The sequence below is a fragment of the Hibiscus syriacus genome, unplaced genomic scaffold (assembly GCF_006381635.1).
Source record: "Hibiscus syriacus cultivar Baekdansim isolate YM2019G1 unplaced genomic scaffold, ASM638163v2 tig00110597_pilon, whole genome shotgun sequence".
NCBI lineage: Eukaryota > Viridiplantae > Streptophyta > Magnoliopsida > Malvales > Malvaceae > Hibiscus > Hibiscus syriacus.
In genome coordinates this window covers 2,123,422-2,142,322 of record NW_024062795.1, presented here as the reverse complement: position 1 = coordinate 2,142,322, position 18,901 = coordinate 2,123,422, and the positions used below count along the sequence as shown (strand labels likewise).

The following is an 18,901-nucleotide window of genomic DNA, read 5'->3' as shown; positions in this document are numbered from 1 at the left end:
TCATTAAATTTTATATTTTTTGAATTAAATTGAGCAAAACTCATTTACAACCTACTTTTCGCTGAGAATATTACTTTACTATTCCACTCCTCGATTTAAAAATATATTATATTTTGTACAAATAGTTTTATCTCAATTTTTAAAAGAATTGATATTATTCTTAGAGGTTGTGAGCCTGAACATTAAGGAGTATATATATATATATATATATATATATATATATATATATATATATATATATATATATATATATATATATATATATATGTGATTGAACGTTCATTATTAAATGATTGAGAATACTTATAATATATATTATTTTATAATCACTTTTAAATTAATAAAAAATTATATTATATTTTGTGGCTCATAATTTTTCCCCTTAAAAATATTAAAAAATATTCTCCAAGCAACCTTCATTGTCTAAATCTTTTGCTTGTAAAATTATACTCTTTTATCAAATTATAGTTTGGTCCTTTGTAATCTACTTGTTTTTACATTTTAGTTTTTTTCTCTCTTTTTAACAGATAATTAAAAAAAATAAGGAATACAAGTAATCATGTGAACTGATAATTATTAAGAGCTTATATCCAAATCACTACAAGTTAATGGAATTAAACATTTTATTTTACAAAGATAATATCAACTGTTATTTATCAAATCATGTATGTGAATAATGACTTTATATAATAAATATAATTTTAAAAAAATATTAAACTGAGATTTCTTTTAAAAATAGACCAATAATTAAAGTTTAAATGATAAAAAATTATTGAATGGTCTCATTTATAAAAAAGTATTGTTCTTCTTAAAGAATCTACATTCGACTATTTTTGTCTATAAGTATATATGTTGCCAATGACTAAAGAAAATTATAAACAAATAATAACATATATTAACCCTAATTTATTAAAAAATCAATTAACGAATAAATTTAATTTAAATAATCAAATTATACTATTTTTTTCAGATAATTATGAAATCCGAGGGCCAATGAACCGGACCCAATAACAAAGAAAATCTAAAGGACTCAACCAGCACGTGGCAATGGAAACAAGGAAAGTATCCTGCTTTCGCCAGTGAACACCTTAATCACTAAGAAAACAAGGATTCCCTATTAGTTAAGAGATTCGAAGATTGTTTCACTAATTTGATTTCTTTGGGGTTTTCTCGGATCAAAAGCGAAAAAAGTTTAACACAAAATGTCGAGAAATGGAGATCCAGAGGGCGGCGAGCCAGTGCTGCCGGGACCATCTTCGAGCGCCAGACAAAGGCCGGGACTTGACCCGTTTCTGGTGGTGTGCCGATGCTTTAGAGTTATAACCTCTCTGGCTTCGATTCTCTGCATTGCTGTTAATGTTCTCTCTGCTGTTCGATCTTTCAAGAATGGATCCGATGTATGTATAATTTATCAGTTTTTTTTTCCTTTCCTTTTCTATTTAAATTTTTTTGACCCTTTTATATTCCTAATATTAGGTTTTTGATGGGATTTTCCGATGTTACGCGATTGTACTTGCTTTCTTTGTGGTTCTGGCGGAAACAGAATGGGGATTCATAATCAAGTTCTGGAAGGTTAGGATTTTTTTCATTTGGGAAGAGGAATGTATATCCTCATAGACGATATGATATTTAAATTCGAATAAATCATCAAATGATGAATTTTTTTAACTTAAAAATGCAGGTTTTTGAGTACTGGGCTGGTAGGGGTATGCTTCAAATCTTGTATGTCTTATATTGCAGAAAGATTTTTCTGTTTCTCCCCCTATAATACCAATTTTCTAGTCTGCAATAATACTTAATTTTACGATTTTTTATTGAATAATCACCTTTTTAATTTCTTCTTCTTTCTAACTTTGCTGTTGTTCACTTCAGTGTTGCAGTTATGACGAGAGCTTTCCCTGATTATTCAGAAAGGCAACGGGATCTTGTTCTTCTTCAGAACATAGCGAGCTATCTGCTCCTTGCTTGCGGTGTAGTCTATGTTTTTTCGGTAAGATAATGAACCTATCGTCTTATGCTACCATGGGAATTTCTAGGCAAAATCAGCTGAAAGTTGAAAGAATACTGACCAAGACTATGAATCATATTAATTCAACTGAATTACAGACTTACCATTTCTTTTTTCTTTAATCTTGTGTTCTAAGTGTGTTTGAGTTTCATGGCGTCTATCTATTAGCTAATTGTTTTAACATTTATTTTAGTTTAGAGCTATGTTACTCGAATTAGGATGCAGTGTTATGTTGGATACAGGTTTTTGTCTAACATTGGTATGTTTGAACTTTTCTAAGTTTTTTCCATGTCCTTGAAGGATCATATCCTTATGTCTGAAAATATGTCCAACATGGGCGTCATACATGGATGGTTCAAGAAAAAATTATGAATTGGAGCAACATAGGTTTAAGGTTATTATACATTTTCATGTCGTGAAAAATATAGTTTGAGGTGGAATTGAGCCAGGGGGTTCAGAGCTGTGGCTTGAGTTGAGTTTATGTGTACTACTTGATTTTATCAATGATTTGTCAGGGACTCTTATGCGTTGGCTTGCTCAAACGTTCACGCCAGGAAAAGGAAATTACAAGGGAACAAGCAGTTAAAGATCTGGAGGTAGAGAGTTCATATTCGGCCTATTGGTTTACATCATACTTTGATGATTGGTTTTTATGTATTCTTTTGTTTGATCAGTTGGAGGTCTAGTCATACTGCAAATGTGTTTCTGGGATCCAAACGTCTCCTACCACATTATACTCGAGTGCTCTTAAGTTGACACATGAACAGCAAGAACACACACTTGCACTGCATTACAAGTGATTGTTGATACGATATTGAATTAAAAAAAAAGCAATGCGTTAATTGCATGACATTGGTTAACATCCCTGTAAGATATCAAGAAACACCTTAACATGATAACTATTGGAGATTTTGCAATTTGGTATTGATTTATATTCATTACAGTTCAATATTGTGAAAGTATCATAGTTGTGAATTAATTGTATCATCAAATATTCTTTTTTGTTTTCCAAAATAAGGAAAAAGAAACTAAGTTAATCGCATCGACTTTAATGTGCAGGAATTGGAGAGACGAAGAGAAGAACTTGAACAAATGCTGTTGGCAGAAAGGGCATGAAGGAAGGTGTGTGATTAAGTAAATAAACCATGGGACATCTTGATCCTGTTGTGAACTAAGTTTTTCTTCCCAAGATGCTTCATTGTATTCTTCTCTGATGCTTTCTTCATGTAGGAGACTTAGAAATAGCATTTCGTGTAGAAATTCTCTCGGATTGCATATCAAATAATTTGCGAACATTTCTAGTTCAGAACCTTCATTTTGCCATCCCGTCTTGTATTTATACATGTGTATATTAGTAATTAATGGAACCGACTTCATTAGTAAAAGAGAGTATTATTTTTCTTTGAGGTTTGTATTCGAACAGTTGAATCTATATGATGTGTGTTGTAAATAACAAAGAAATATCTTACATGATGTGTGTTGTCAATAACAAAGAAAGATTTTTAATAGATAAAACTAATGACATTTACATATTTTTTCAGAATTTTATGAAATATCTTATTTGAAAAAGATTATATAAAATACATACCAACCTAGCATTGAACAAGATGAGTTTGAATTGTGTTCTGTATTTCATCTTAAAAAACTACATCTAAAAGTATAACCCATTTCTCTAATAGAACATAATATCCTCATTTATTCTATAAATGTAGCATTGCTGCAAGTTCAACAGACATAGCAAGAGGTTGAACAATTGCTGAACTACCACTAGGAGAATCATATAGTAGAAGTGCTACAGAAGATATCAGTCGATGAATATATACATATAAAGACCATATTTAATTTATAAATAGAATGTGGTTTCAAAAAGTTTCCACATAATTTTGGAAAATGATATTGATTTCTTTCTGGTACTGTAGACCAAGGACTAGCATGGAGCAATTACTCATTTCAGGTCTTTCTTGGATGAACTTGAATTTTGAGCGTGTTTTTTGAGCCATTTCTGCTTCTACTTCTCGGATGCATTCTGATTTTCAGTGAATTCTGTTAACCCTTGTCTCAATGCTCCAAGATTAACCCCATTACCCACATATATGCTTGTTACTCCCATCTTGGAGCCCTGCCATTGTCATTACAAATTCTGTTGAGTGAAATAAGCATACGATACCAAAGTAGTCCTGACCATAACAAAGAGAGTATAAAGTTCTTAAAATCACAATGCATAAACGTACAAGATCCACGTATCCAACTCCATGAAATACCAGCTATGTTATCCAAATTTAGATGTAAATGTCATATCATATTTAAGTCCAATACAAGTAAACTCAATTTTCTCTTTAGTTTTTTTTAGTTTTTTTTAGTTTTTTTTTTTTGTGTACTTTGAGAGTCCTTAAAGGGTCATATCTCACATATCGAAATATGTATCGGATATAAGTGTTAGACACATACTTTAAGAAACATGAAGAGATGGAATAATGTACAAAACCATGAGGTGAGCCAAGAAAAAAAACACATTCTTACAGCTTGTATGTTCCTATCCTCGTCATCAAAAAAGAGCATTGAGTTGAAGGGAATCCCTGTTCTTGTGTGAATTCTTTGGAAATGATCAGTCTTGTGCGTCCAGCTCGAAAAAATTTCCTGAATGATCCAAAAAGAATAATTGAATGCGATTGTGACAGGAAAAGAAACAAATGAACGGTTCTTGTTCAATCACTATGAAATTCATGTGTTGACAAACAGAACCCCAAACCATGTAATTAATAGGCAACAAAAGCCGAACTTATATATGACCAACTGCTTCTAAATTATCTGTTGGACTATTATATTACAAAGAAAATACATATATAAGAACAGTCGCCTTTAACAGTTCAGTATCAGAGGTCTATTGTCTACCGGACAAGTAAGAATATGCTGAAATAAATTACGCTTACTTTATTATTTAGAAGACACAAGAAGAGCAAAGATTTTAGGTACATCTTTCTACACGGCCTTTATATACAGCTGTTGAAAACCCGAGTTGGTAGCTATGTTACTCGGATTAGGGTGTCAGGTGCGGATAATTACATGTCTGATACATAAATATTCAAAAAAAAAAAAAGGTGTTTTACATATAGTTGGAAGGGTCGACCTAAAAAATCCATGTCTGAATGTACATTTGCCATTAGTGTAAAAAATCGGGTACTTTGAGAAAAATTGAAGAGTTGGAGCAACATCGATTGTTAGGAAAGGATTAACACTTTCAAGACCCTTCAAGACAGAAAGTGTACATACATGAGAAAGGATTCTGACTGACCTTAGCAACAAATAAAGACTTGATGTTCAATTTGTCAAGGAATGTGTTAGCTATATCTGCAGTAGGAGACCTAGAGGCAATAGCCATATCGATTCCCTTTTCCTTGAGTGCGGCTATTATGCCTTTAACATGGGGATACATCGACGGCATTTCACGTTTGGATCGACACTCTCTGAAAAATCAACCACGTTAAATAAACATTAGCAATTAAAAATGTCGACCCAAGGCCAAAGCTAACAAAAAACTGCCATTTCATGTCTGGAATAGACAAAGAAACAAAGCAAGAGACAGATACACAGAACAATACTACAGGCAACCATATTTGTCATACAAACAAGATGAAATTCAGTTCATTTCAGCGTATAAACATTGGTAAATGATAATTAAATCGCTAAATTCAGAAATTCATCTGCTCATCAGCTACACGTGTAATAAGCACTATTACGCCCTGATTTATATAAGATCAAAGGTAAATACTTGGGGGTATTGATTTTCATACGACCCTAATTCCGTAAAAATGCTAAAAATATTAAAAAGGAAAAACAAAAGAAAGAAAACCCAGAAAAGTAGAAGCAGAGAGAAAGGAAACCAACCAGTAGAATGGCCAGAGAGTGTAATCAAGATCGAAAACCACCAAACGGGGAAGAACTTGGAACATCCCAATAATCCGCATCGCCTCCTCTTTTACTTTCTCGTCTCCCATCCTTTGGCTTTCTCTCTTCTCTTCTATCAATGGGTTGTTCAAAACCATGGGAAGCGAGAGAAGAAGAGAACTTCGAATCAAATTCCACCCTGTTTCCTTTTTTCAATTTTACTTGAATTGTTATTGCGTGAGTAAGGGTGGTCAAATTGGTAGGCTGGACCGGCCCACTACGGTCCATTATTCAACTCGATTTTAGTCCTAGTACCGGCTCAACTAGCTCTTGGTACAGTGCCAAGGCATGAGCAAATATAGTCAATTGCATCATCTTCAAGCCCATACTTCCTATATTGCAACAATAAGTAAGGATCAAGTTCAATGACTTGTAAATCTATGGGTAAAGTACACAAACAGTCCTCCAACTATAGGGTATTATTTTTAGGTCCCTTGATTATTGAAAATTACAAAATAGTCCTTTGATTGACTATAGGTTATTGTTTTGTTGAGTCTCCCGACTATTAAACGATGCAAAATAGTCGCCCCAATTATAGATGTTCCGACCTCGTCATTTTATGTTAAAAAGTGATGACAATCTGAATTGAACGTTAACTTGCTGATTGGTTATGATAAAATTTGATTTTAAAATTACAAACGACTATACAATTGAAACGATTCTTGGATCAAATTTTATCATATCTCAATCATCAGATTAACGTCTAGCTCAGACGACCATCATTTTTTTAACAAAAAATGACGAGTTTAGAATATATGAATACTTGAGTGATCATTCTATATCTTCCAATAATCATAGGACTTAACAAAATAATATCCTACAATTAAGGGATCATTTTTGTATTTTACCCTAAATTTATTAAATAGTCACACTGGTAAAAAAAAATAATCCTATTGAACGTTTTATTAAAACACGTATATTAAATAAGACATCATCCTTTAATTTAATTTTATAAAAGAAAAACCAAAAATTCAATCAAGTCAAATTCAATCCATGTCTTTAATTAAAAAAATAATCAAGCGAATAGGAACCAACCCAAACTTAAAGTTAATTCAAACAAAAATAATTAAATTTAACGTCGCTTGAATTTAAAATAATCAAAACTCAAAAGAATCTACGACCTAACCTAAAATATCAAATGTTGACGTTATACAAAAATGATGCAAAACCGGTTACTGGCGAATATGCAGCAACTCTTATGAACAAATGGGAAATTTATACATTTTGCTACGACATATATTGCTTACTGAGATCACAAATGGCTCATCATTTATACACTTAAATTAATAGGCATGGAAAACCCAAATTCACCGTAATCAAGTTTTTCCATGAACAGAATCACTAACTTTATTTGTGGCCATAAATTGGTTACATAAATATGATAACACATACAGGAGACAGATGCTATATTTACTGAGAGACGCACGCCATTTGAAGATAATAAGATGATGATGATGATGATGAACAAACACCCTTCGGCATCATCCCCCTCTAACCTTTCCAACACTCAGTTAGGGTAAGATAACCTGCAACAAAGCAAGCATCCCAACATAATCTCAGACGAAGCTCTATGGCAGAAACCAGACATCAAAAAGGGTTTTTTTTTTGTAATGCTTTGAAAACGTCACGAAAGTGCATATGTACTATGTATGAATATTTTTTTTAATAATCTGAAGTGATTGCACAGTTAAAAAATGTATGAATACTGTCAAAAATGAGTTACCCCAATCTGAGAGAAATGTCAGAGCTTAAGCTTCTCCATGCGTGGCCATTGGACGCTGATGGTTGGCCTTGCTCAGCCACATGAGGTGGTAAATTCTCCATCTATACCAAAATCATCTTTTACCGTCGAATGAAATGAAAGCGTGCAGGAAAGTAGGAAAGAGTTTTGCAGATTAATATACACTCACTTTCTCTTTCAAACGCTGGTTTTCTTCCTTCAGTTCTACTCCCTTCAAATTCAACAAGGGCAAAAGTGATTTATCAGAACCGAAGATCATATGACCAAGAAAGGACAGAAATATTGGGAATATATACCTTCCTTTTGAGGGTGCTGATTTCTTTGAAAAACCGTTCATCCTGAAACATAAAAAGCAATCACAATGTACAAAAGTTTCACATTTAAACCTGATTTACTGAGAAAGAGAGGTGGATTGGGGCTTCAGAAACCTTTGCTTGTGTAACTCGTTTAAGGCCTCCTTCAAGTAATTTCTCTAGCTGTTTTAATTCCTCTAAATCTAACCCTTGGAGCTCTTCTCCTGTCAGCTGCCTATCAATGAAAAGATGGCACATCATCATCATAATGGAATAAGTTCATACGTTGAAACAACAAAACAGCTAATAACATGCAGCTTTACCTCAGTTCTTGGGTCTTTCTGCTACTTCCTTGCTCAACGTGGCACGTGTGCTACTTTGAAGCTAAAACAAGAAGAAGAAAATATCAGATTCTTAGCATGAATGGCTTTCATTTTCCAAGCAAATTGACATAAGAGAATGTGGTTGTGGCAAGCATTTGCAAGGGACACCGATTTTAAAGTGGAATGTGCTGCTGGAAGTTGCATTTTCAAGGTCTTAAATTCATAATCACTCAACTTTCATTGAAGTACTACGTATACAATAACATATTAAAGTTACTCGTATCCAATTTGAGTGTTGTAGATGAGTATATAATTCAATGACGGATATTGATATTAAATTTTATGATCAATTGTACATAAGATATTTGATTTGTTGAAATGAAACAAAGATAGAATAGTATGTCATGCTTATCCCTTTAATTATTCTGGCCTTATTTTTTTTTTATTATTTTGGCCATCATCTTTAAAATTTAGCCACATTATTATTTTTTAGACCTTAAACCTGATTAGATCATTAAAATTTAATAGTAATGAGTTGTCAACTCCTCTAACAATTCATATGTACTTAAAAAATACATAAAAATTATTTAAAAAGTTAAACATCTCAAAATTATCATGTGAATTTTCATGTTAACACCACTATATTTAATGATTAATATTCTTATCTAGAAAATAGTAATTTAACTAAAATTTGAAGGTGGTGCTAAAGTGATAAAAAGAATTATGATAAAGTGATAAAATAAATAAATATTAAAGGCGAAAATTTGTTATTATATTAAAATAATAATACTAAATCATCAAATTTAATTAAATTAACTATATTTAAGCTGATTAAAAAATTTAAATCCTTATTTTGAACATATTTGAAAATGTTTGGCCTCTCATTCGACTGAGTCAAAGGTTAAAACTTTATTTAAAAAGCATTCTTTATTTGACCATTTTGAAGATTAGTACTTTTATATGAATAAAAATTAGTAGAATTTAAGTAAGAAAGGTAATATTAAAAAGAGTTGAAGTTTAGATAATGATGACTTATTTATGATATAATTAGTTTAAAGAGTTTGTGGAATGATAGGTAGCAAAATGAAAAGATAAAAAAATACATTTGTATTTCGTTTATAACTTATACATTTAAGATTTATTTTAGAATTATCAAATTAATTTGATATATAAATACGTATAAATTGAAAACTTTTAGAAGTTTTGAAGCTTCAGGCCTTACTTGTGTCCCTCCATTGATATGTTTTAAACTAGAGTAAACCACACATTTAGTATCTAAACTATTATTTTTGTTTTGTTTTGATATGCAAATTTTATTTTATTTCAAAGTCATACCTAACGTTTAGTTTAGATTTCAGTTTAATACCTCGTCATTAAAAAGTTAATGAAAGATTAGATAAGCATACCTAGAAATTCGAAAACTAAGAAGATAACTTTGCTGGCTTCATACAACATTGATGTCTCGCTTAAGTATTGTATAAGTGTTATAATATTTTGTCATAATATAAAAAAATTAGTAAGTTTAAACTTAAAATTATAAGGATGAGTAAAAACTCTCTAAAAAAGAAAAAGATATCTACAAAGTGAGAAAAAATTAAAATTCGTCTCATTTACTACAAACAAATCATGTGTGTTTAAAAATTACTTAAAGAAATTAATTTATTACTACTAACCGGGAATGTGAACACTCAATATTCAAAGATAGGATGAAAATACACACACATATATGATTGAAACTTGAAACAAATGTCAAGTATCTTAATATAGAAAAGAAGAAGAAAAGGATAAGAAGAAGTTAAAAGTTGTAACCTGCAGCTCAAGGGATGGAATTGGATCCAATCTGTCAATCCTTTCTGACTGCAGATTCCGTCTTTCAATCACCTGCCTCGTGCTTAGGATACACCAATAGAAATGATATTTGATATATATATATATAAGTTTGCTTTGCAAAAATAGGGTTCCATGCCAGTAAGAGAACCAAACTAAAAAACAAAAAGCAAAACAAGAGAACCGCCATAGACAAAGCTCGAGAAAGCAACATGTTAAAGAAACAATCTTAAAATACACAAAATAAGTGCCTAGTTTATATAAGACCTACCGATTTGCATGTACTAGTGTAGACTCCATGTTCATATTAGAAAAGCTTTGCTCATTGTCCAATTAAATTTGATAATTCAATCATTTACAATAAGGATAAAAGAAATTGAATTGAAGGTAAAAATGATGAAAGTTTTGCTTTTTTTTTTGGTATTGATTTTGAATCGATTTAATTAAACCATATATTTAAACCAAGATGGTAAGTAAAATTTCAGGGTTCTCTTGTACTTGCAGCAGCAAACGATACATGGAAGGCGTCGTCTATCTGACAGAAAATCAGTCATAAAATATGGCTTATGAACCTTCAACATATAAGAATATCATGGGGTTCAAGTTATAATAGTGCTGCATTTTTTTCTTTTGAATAAAGGAAGAAGCTTTTTTTAATAGAAATATATAGGAATCCAGTACATTTCAGTCATTATTGATTTATACTTTTAACACAGTTTTCTTGATTCTAAAGATCTTCATTCGGTGCCATAATATCTTTCTCTCTTCCTCTCACAAACTGAACTTCGCACTATAATCTACAAGCAACAGCAAGCATAGTTCCGATGTAAAAAGAAAAAAGAAAAGAAAGAGGCTGAAAAATAGAGCAATAGCACAAAAGCATGATGAACATATAATATGAGAGGCAAGGAAAGAAGAAGAAGCATGGTATTAAATGGCAGCCACAACGCATTGTAACATTTTTTAAAGTTTCAAAGTGAACCTTAACACCGCAAACAGCATCCGTAGTATTAAAATAGTTAATTTAGTACTATGACTGAAGAAGACGAAGAAGAAAGAGCAATTTACCTGGTGCTGGAGTACTCGAAGAGCTTCCCGGTGTTTGAAAACACTAAAAGAGCAATCTCCGCATCGCAAAGAGTGGAAAGCTCATGAGCTTTCTTGAAAAGCCCTCTTCTCCTCTTGGAGAAAGTCACCTGCCTCGCCGCTAAGTTGTCGATTTTCTTGATCTGGATTTTCTTCCTCGTCATTTGATGAATTTTATCGAAACCTTTCATACAAAATCAAACCAAAGCACCATCTGAACCAATTTTTCCTTAGAATCAAAGGCAAACAGTTATATTTCCACAAAGGGTGCTCAAAGAAGATCAAAATTTGATCAAAACGCAAAAAATCCAATCGGAAATGAAAGCTCAGCAAGCTCTTGGGGAATAGAAAAACAAATGAAGGGAGTTTTCAGTTTTTGTAACAAAAAATCAAACACGGGAAAATCCCCAGAAAAAAAAATGGATGTTTAGTTTTATTAACAAGAAATACAATGAAACTCCACAGATCGAGCAAAATACAAGGAAAAAATCAAGTTTAAGAACTGAGCAAACGTTTCCAGATATGGGAAAATGAATAGAAAAGGAATCAGTGATATAAAAAGCAAAGAGATCAACCGCAGCAGTTTTCTTTCCAAATTAAGCTTAGCGTAATCAATACTTTACGAGAAAATAATAATATAGAAAATAACCCCATGGTACCTCATCTATAAAAGCGAAAAAAAGAACTGAAAACCCTAGACGGGAATTAGAAACAAGCTAGAAAGGATAAGCATGGAATAGCCAAAGGGGGGAAAAAGAGAGAAGAAAAGGACATTAAAAACCTACCAACCGAAGCTTATTTAGCAAGGAAAATAGAAGGAAGAACAAGTGGAGGGATTGGAGTGAATTTGGATGTTTTTTCACATAATATAATATATCTGCTTTTTAGGATTTCACAAAGAAACAGATACAAAGCTACCAATTGTTTTCATAGAGAATTAGAGAGGACTTTGGAAAGAAAATAAAAGAAAAAGGAAGAAGAAAATATATGGAAAGATTCCTTTTTTATGTCCCAAACAAGAAGTAAACTCCGTCAAATTGTTTGCCATGATTGGGGATAAATGAATCGAGTTTTAACTAATAAAGTTATATTCTTATTTTTTTAAGGTGTACATAGGGATGGTCATAAGTAGGGTTTCAGTCAACCGACTCGATTTAAAAAATTTACATCTTTCACTCGATTTGATACGAAAAATATATAGCATCCACCCGACTTGAATTCGATCTGATTTTTTGAGATAAAATCTGAAACCGATCCTACCCAACCTAAACATCACATTTAAAAAAATTCGACCCGAATCGAAAAATATATAGCATCCACCCGATCCGAACCCAACCTGATTTTTTGAGATAAAATCTGAAATCAATCCGACCCAACCCGAAATAATTATTTGTATTCAATAAAAACAATGATTTAATTGAAAAAAAATAATATATAGAGGGATATTTTTGTAATTATTCTTAAATATATAAGGTAAAATTATTTTTTCCCAAGTCGGGTCTGGTCGAGTATTTTTAACTCTAAACCTGAATCCGACCCAACCTGAACATCACCTTTAAAAAATTTTGACCCGACCCGAACCAGAAATCTTTTTTAAAAAATCGACCATACCTGGTCGGGTCGGGTCAGGTCAGAACTCGCCGGTTTCGTGTCTCATGCCTATCCCTAGGTTTACATTTTATATTCGTGTTCATTTAATTTTTTAATATCATGTTCGTGTTCGTTTATTTGTTTTTTGAAGTGTTCGTGTTCGTTTAATTAATATTCACGAACATGTTCGTTTAATGCTCGTTTAGTGTTTGTTATATGTTCACAAATATGTTTATTTAGCGTTCACGAACATTTCCATTCGCAAGCTAAAAAATAGTAAAATTATGTCACTAGAGCTTAAACTCCAAAATACACCATATATTTAATTTAATCCCTATATTCATCAATGTATAAAATATAAAAAATAAATGATCTTCTAAATGATGTTTGTTTATGAACATAAACAAACTTGTCAATAAACAAACTTTTTCGTAAACATAAACGAACTGAGCACGCGTCTGTTCGCGTTCGTTTGTTTATCAATTAAATATAAAAAATTTGTTGATACTAATTTATTTATCTTAACAAATAAACGTAAAAGAACAGTTCATCGAACGTTCGGTTCACTTACACCTTTAAACATAATAAACAAAAGGAAATGATCATGAGATTGAAAATATCATCTACATGAAAAGCTGAAAATTTTTGAATGATAGAATTATAATAAAAAGATAAATTTATAAGAATCGGATAGTATAGGGACCTTATATAAGTTAAACCTTTGAGGGTAGAGTTTTGGGTATTTCCGTGCAGTGCAGATAGACCATGCTGAATAGCAGTCAGAAAATTATGACTCCTTTGTACCCTCGTACCCGTTTACTTCTTCGAGGCTTCAACTTTACTTTATCATTTTTCTAAGGGTAAAATACAATTCAGCAAATTCAATTCTTTTCTAACATTTATAATTTAATTATTTAATTAAAATATTATCATAAATACACTCTCTAATCATTAAAAGTTCAAACAAATATCTAATTTAATTGATAGAATATTAATATCTTCGAAATTTATACATTTTATCAATTTAATTTAAGTGAAAAGACAAAGCAACATAATGTTTCTAAAAACAACCATAACAGTGACTTCAAAAATTCACAATAAATAACATGAGTTAAGTTAAAAAGTTATTGAATTTAATTTTTTTATAGAACATAATTTGAATTTTGAAATAGTAGATTATTTGTTACACATTTTTCTTTAAAGATAGTATAAGCTGCCATGTTTTTCTTTAAAGGTAGTTCAATCTGTCATATTTTAATAATTAATATTTGGGTAAATTACACATGTAGTATCTAATTATTATTCTTGTTTCTTTTTGGTCACCTAATAATTTTGTATGTAATTTATATGTAACGTTATGTTTTGTTTTTCATTTTGGTCACATGTCGTTAAAAAACTAAGATAATGTTAATGTGACATCGTAAGATAATGCCACATAATCATCGAATCTTTTAAAAAGACATCACATCAACAATTATGTTAATCTTTTAAAGGCATGTGACCAAAATGAAATCAAAACGTAACGTTAAATATGATTTTTTTTAAAGTAGTTGGATGGCCAAAATGAAATAAAAGTGATAATAGAGGTTTAAACGTATAGTTTATCCTTAATCTTTTAGTAATGCTTGATGATTTAATAACGGATAAAAATCATTTCTAAAAAATTCAAAAGTTTGTAAAGCTTAAAAAATATTTTATAAAGTCTAAATGATCAAGATATACGATCAACTGTAATACACTCTCTCGTACGTAAGTTTGAAACAAGTATACGACTTTAAATGTTATTGTTTTATACTTATAATTAGTTACTTGATGTTTTGTCTACGTTTATTATTCGAGATCTAACCTAACTAGTGGCTATGGGTGATGCTTGGGATAACATTATGGACATTCGAGATTATTTGACCAACCGTCATGAGTGAACCAAGATTATTTAGTTACTCAATTATTTGAGCACATGCACAATATGAAGTTTGATACGTAAGCGATTTGATCATGTCGATTATGATGATTAATGATTAAAATATTCGATATTCAAGTTATGTTTCCATGTATTTAATTTTAAAGAAGAAGAAGATGCTATTTGGTAATACCGGGGAAGTCGATTCTTTTTCTCTTTAACCAATCGTTCCTTTACATCAAAATATTAGCACAATTAACTTTTGAAAAAAAAATCAATTAATTGAAAGTACAATTAACTTAATGGGATGTTATTTTCGAATAAGAACTTATTTGATGTCTCTTTTGAGACTCTTTTAGTTTTTGAGTATAAATTTCCTCTTCAATGTTAGTTTCTTTTACAAAAATATGATCGTCTGCCTTTTTATGATAAAAGAAGTCTATTTTGTTTAAATTTTTATAGTTGTAAAAAGGAATAAAAAAGTTAATTGCTACAACTCAAATCTAAAATCAAATGCTAAATATTGAAACTCTTAATCATTCGAGATCCATTAATTGATTGAATGGTTAATGATACTTAAGTTGTTTTATCTTGCATATGTTCAAATCTTGACATGTACCTTAAAAATATAATCACTCTCTGCTTAATTAAAGAAGTTCTTCTACGTGACCCTTATCTACAAATATTAATCTACATATTATGTTGATAAGAAAAATCTCTTTTTTTTTTAAACAATTCTTACTTAAGGAGAGGGAGAAGAGAAATTTTAATCTTAATAAATTTTAAACCGACAGTCTAAAAGAGAGAAGCATCAACTAAGAGGTTATTGACAAATAAAAATATATTTTATTAATAGTTTTTCTCAAAAGTGTATATAGTAAAACATGCATTATGAGCAAACATATTTTATCGGTTGGTTAAGTTGCACATCTATATTCCCTTATATTCATTTAGGTCATGGGTTATAGACTCACTAAGAGTACTCATCTTCCTTTCCCTAGGTTTCTTCTTCCACTATCCTCTAAGTAAAATATAATTAAATTTAAAATTTTTCAAAAAATAAAAAAATCAATAAATGTAACAAATTTTAGCGTTATTTTTATAAATAATCAAGAGCGTTAATTTTCAAAAGTTAAAAATAAAAAAAATAATATTTAAGTAAAACACTTAAATAATGTTCAATACTTCAAAAATAAATCATAAAGGAAAATAACTTCTTTTCACACACTAATAATTTAGTTGGATATAGGCTTAGGGTTTATTTGAACGTGAAAAGAAACTTATTTAAATAAAATGAAGAAATCCAAGAACTTATTTAGCATATTTAATTAATTGCTTAATTTAATTTAGAACCTAATTGGAACATGAGAACATAAAGATTTGGTCAATTATTGTTATTTTTTAAATCATAAATAATAATACGATTTAGTTTCCTTTTAATTTTTCATCGTTAAAAAATTAACGATGGTATTAACGTGCTATCATAAGACAACGTTACATCATATTATTATTATTATTATTATTATTAAATACTATATCAACAATTTTATTAATTTTTAAGATCGAATGACCAAAATGAAATCAAAATGTTAACATTACATATGATTTTGAAAAAAAATAATTGAGTATCTAAAATAATATAGAAGTAATAGTTAAGGTATTAAACGTGTAGTTTATCCTAAAAGAATTCATTGCAAGAGTTCGCCACTCTGTATACTGAGTCATGACAACCGAGTGGCCAGTGTTTTTTACTTTGGAAAAAATGATAAATAAAAAGTACAACCATATAACCAAAATGAAAAGGTGACCTTTTTTCCGGCAAAGCTCGCCATTTTCTTTACCTCATTTCAGTTTCGGTTTTTTTTTGGCTAGGTGCCAAAGACGGAATATGAAATGACAATAATACCCATACGCAAATATACTTATCCCATCCAAACCAGAGGAAAACCTCTTTGATTTATCTGAAACAACTTTCCTCTTTCGTCCATCCACAGAATATACCTGCCATTTTTCTCTGCTCTTCTCCATTATCACCAAACAAAGAGGTTCTTCCATAAAAGAAAAAAAGAGGAATTTTTTGACGAATTGGGCAAAATGGACGGTAACACTACGGAGGCTGAGCGGTGGCTGAGCATAGCGGAGAAGCTATTGGCGACGCGTGATTTGCACGGGACCCGAACCTTCGCGATCAGAGCCCGTGAATCGGCTCCTATTCTTGCCGACCAAATCCTTGCGGTGACGGACACTCTCTTAACGGCACAATCTAATCCTCAAGACTGGTACGGGATCCTCCAACTCGTGCCGTTAACTCAATCCATGGAAGTCGTGGCGAGCCAGTATAGGAAACTCGCTCTTCTTTTGAATCCTGGGAGGAACAGGCTCTCTTTCGCAGATCAGGCGTTTCGATTCGTTTCTGAAGCTTGGAATGTGTTGTCGAACCCTTCTAAGAAGGCCATTTATGATAACGAGTCGAGGTTTCTTCAGTATGGTCAGGTGAGTCAACCCGGTCAACAACAACAACCACAGCTTCAGCAACAGAAACAGCATCAGCCGCAAACGCATACGCTGTTCATGCAATCTCAGACGCCTCCTGCGCCGAAGGAAACTCAAACGCTGTTTATGCAAACTCCGCAGAAAGAGACGCCGACGCAAGTTACTCAACCGCTATTCACGAGAAGAAGCCCTAGAGATACTGATAGAGACGGGAATGCTGATTTAGGAGGAGGAGGAGGACAGTTGGGTCTCAATAATAAGCCGCCAGAGCAAAATAGATCGGCTGAACCGATATGGAGGAGGCAGATGAATCAGATTGGTTTAGGTGGGACAAGCCAGCTTAGACAGTCAGGATCAGTCGATTCCAGCCAGATTAATCAGCTCGAGCCTACACAGATAGATCAGGTTAGTCGGCCTGAGCCTATTTGTATGAGCCAGATTAACCAAACAGGAACCGATAGCTCGAGTCAGTTTAATCGGGCTGAGCCAGCTCGTACGGGTCAAATTAACCAGACAACTCCTCCTCTTCCTCCTAGAGAGAATTGTCAGACACAGTCAACTAGTGTTACTCAGCCTAGAGAAGCCACTGAGCCAGAGAGGCTAACATTCTGGACAGCTTGTCCGTACTGTTACGTTCTCTATGAGTATCCAAAGCTGTATGAAGATTGTTCATTGAGGTGCCAGACTAAGAACTGCAGGAGAGCTTTTCATGCGGTTGTGATACCGTCGCCGCCAGTAAATGGAAAGGACACGCATTTCAGCTGCTGGGGGTTTTTCCCATTAGGATATTCTAGGGGCGGTAATTTTCCCAGTTGGTCACCTATTTCGACCATGTTTGCTTGTCCTAATAACCAGAATGCTGGAAAACAAAATACTGCCAAAAAGTCTGCTCCAAGAGTGTATTATGATGATGATGATGATCTATATGTAGATATTTCTGACTCAATTGGGACTTCTGATGATGATGATGATTGGCAGAATGAGAAGAGGAAGAAAGTGAAGAATGCTAAAGGGAAAGGGTCTGTGGGAGAAATGCTAAGAAACCACAGAGTGAGAGAGTGAATCAGCCGACTAATGAGAAAACTAATGTTGATCAAGTGTGTCGATTTGTGCGTCCACAGCGCCTGATGGTGTGCCAACTGCTGAATCGAGCAGAAGGGTTGTTAATAGTGGGAGGAAGCAGATGGGAAGGGTGGCAAAGAATTTGGGGAAGTTGGATTTGAATGTGGAGTTTAGCAATGAAGTTGAAGAGCCGGCGCTAAAGAGGAATGAGGGGAATCACGCTGGCTATGGGAGGAGGATAACATTGAAGGAATGGGTTCTTTGAGGGTCTTGACGAGTTTTTGAATAGCTTACCTATAATTTCGGCTGTTGGGGATGATAAAGTTAAGGCTACTTAGTGAAGTAAGATCCCTGTTTTTTTTTTTTTCCTGCAGTAGTTGTAATCGAATGCTTGTAGTATTTAACTATGTGGAGTTGCTTAGGGCCTCCCTTTATAGCGTCTATAAGGTTGGATTTGACTATATTCTGCAGCATCATGTTTTGTCAACATTTTGATCGTTTTATGCTGCCCATTTACTCTGGAAGTTCAATTTGTTAAAATTTCCTGTTTGGGAGGATAGTTTGAAAGTTCGGTACAAAATCGTGATAATCTATGGGTTGAAGATGGAATGTTCTGTCGACCATGATTCTGGC

General features: G+C 32.3%; 1 protein-coding gene and 3 pseudogenes across 1 annotated transcript; 2 read left to right on the top strand and 2 right to left on the bottom strand.

Annotated features, from left to right (window-relative positions):
• Positions 1 to 1,108: 1,108 nt before the first annotated feature.
• Positions 1,109 to 3,362, top strand: LOC120134394. The gene is made up of 6 exons (XM_039150826.1): positions 1,109 to 1,397; positions 1,477 to 1,572; positions 1,682 to 1,722; positions 1,873 to 1,990; positions 2,524 to 2,604; positions 3,068 to 3,362. Exons 1-6 carry the CDS (start codon positions 1,203 to 1,205, stop codon positions 3,122 to 3,124), a joined length of 588 nt encoding a protein of 195 aa, XP_039006757.1. The 5' UTR covers positions 1,109 to 1,202; the 3' UTR covers positions 3,125 to 3,362.
• Positions 3,363 to 3,966: 604 nt separating this feature from the next.
• LOC120134169 lies at positions 3,967 to 6,080 on the bottom strand (annotated as a pseudogene).
• Positions 6,081 to 7,214: 1,134 nt separating this feature from the next.
• Positions 7,215 to 12,124, bottom strand: LOC120134603 (annotated as a pseudogene).
• On the top strand, positions 11,095 to 18,741 carry LOC120134601 (annotated as a pseudogene).
• The last annotated feature ends 160 nt before the right edge of the window (positions 18,742 to 18,901 follow it).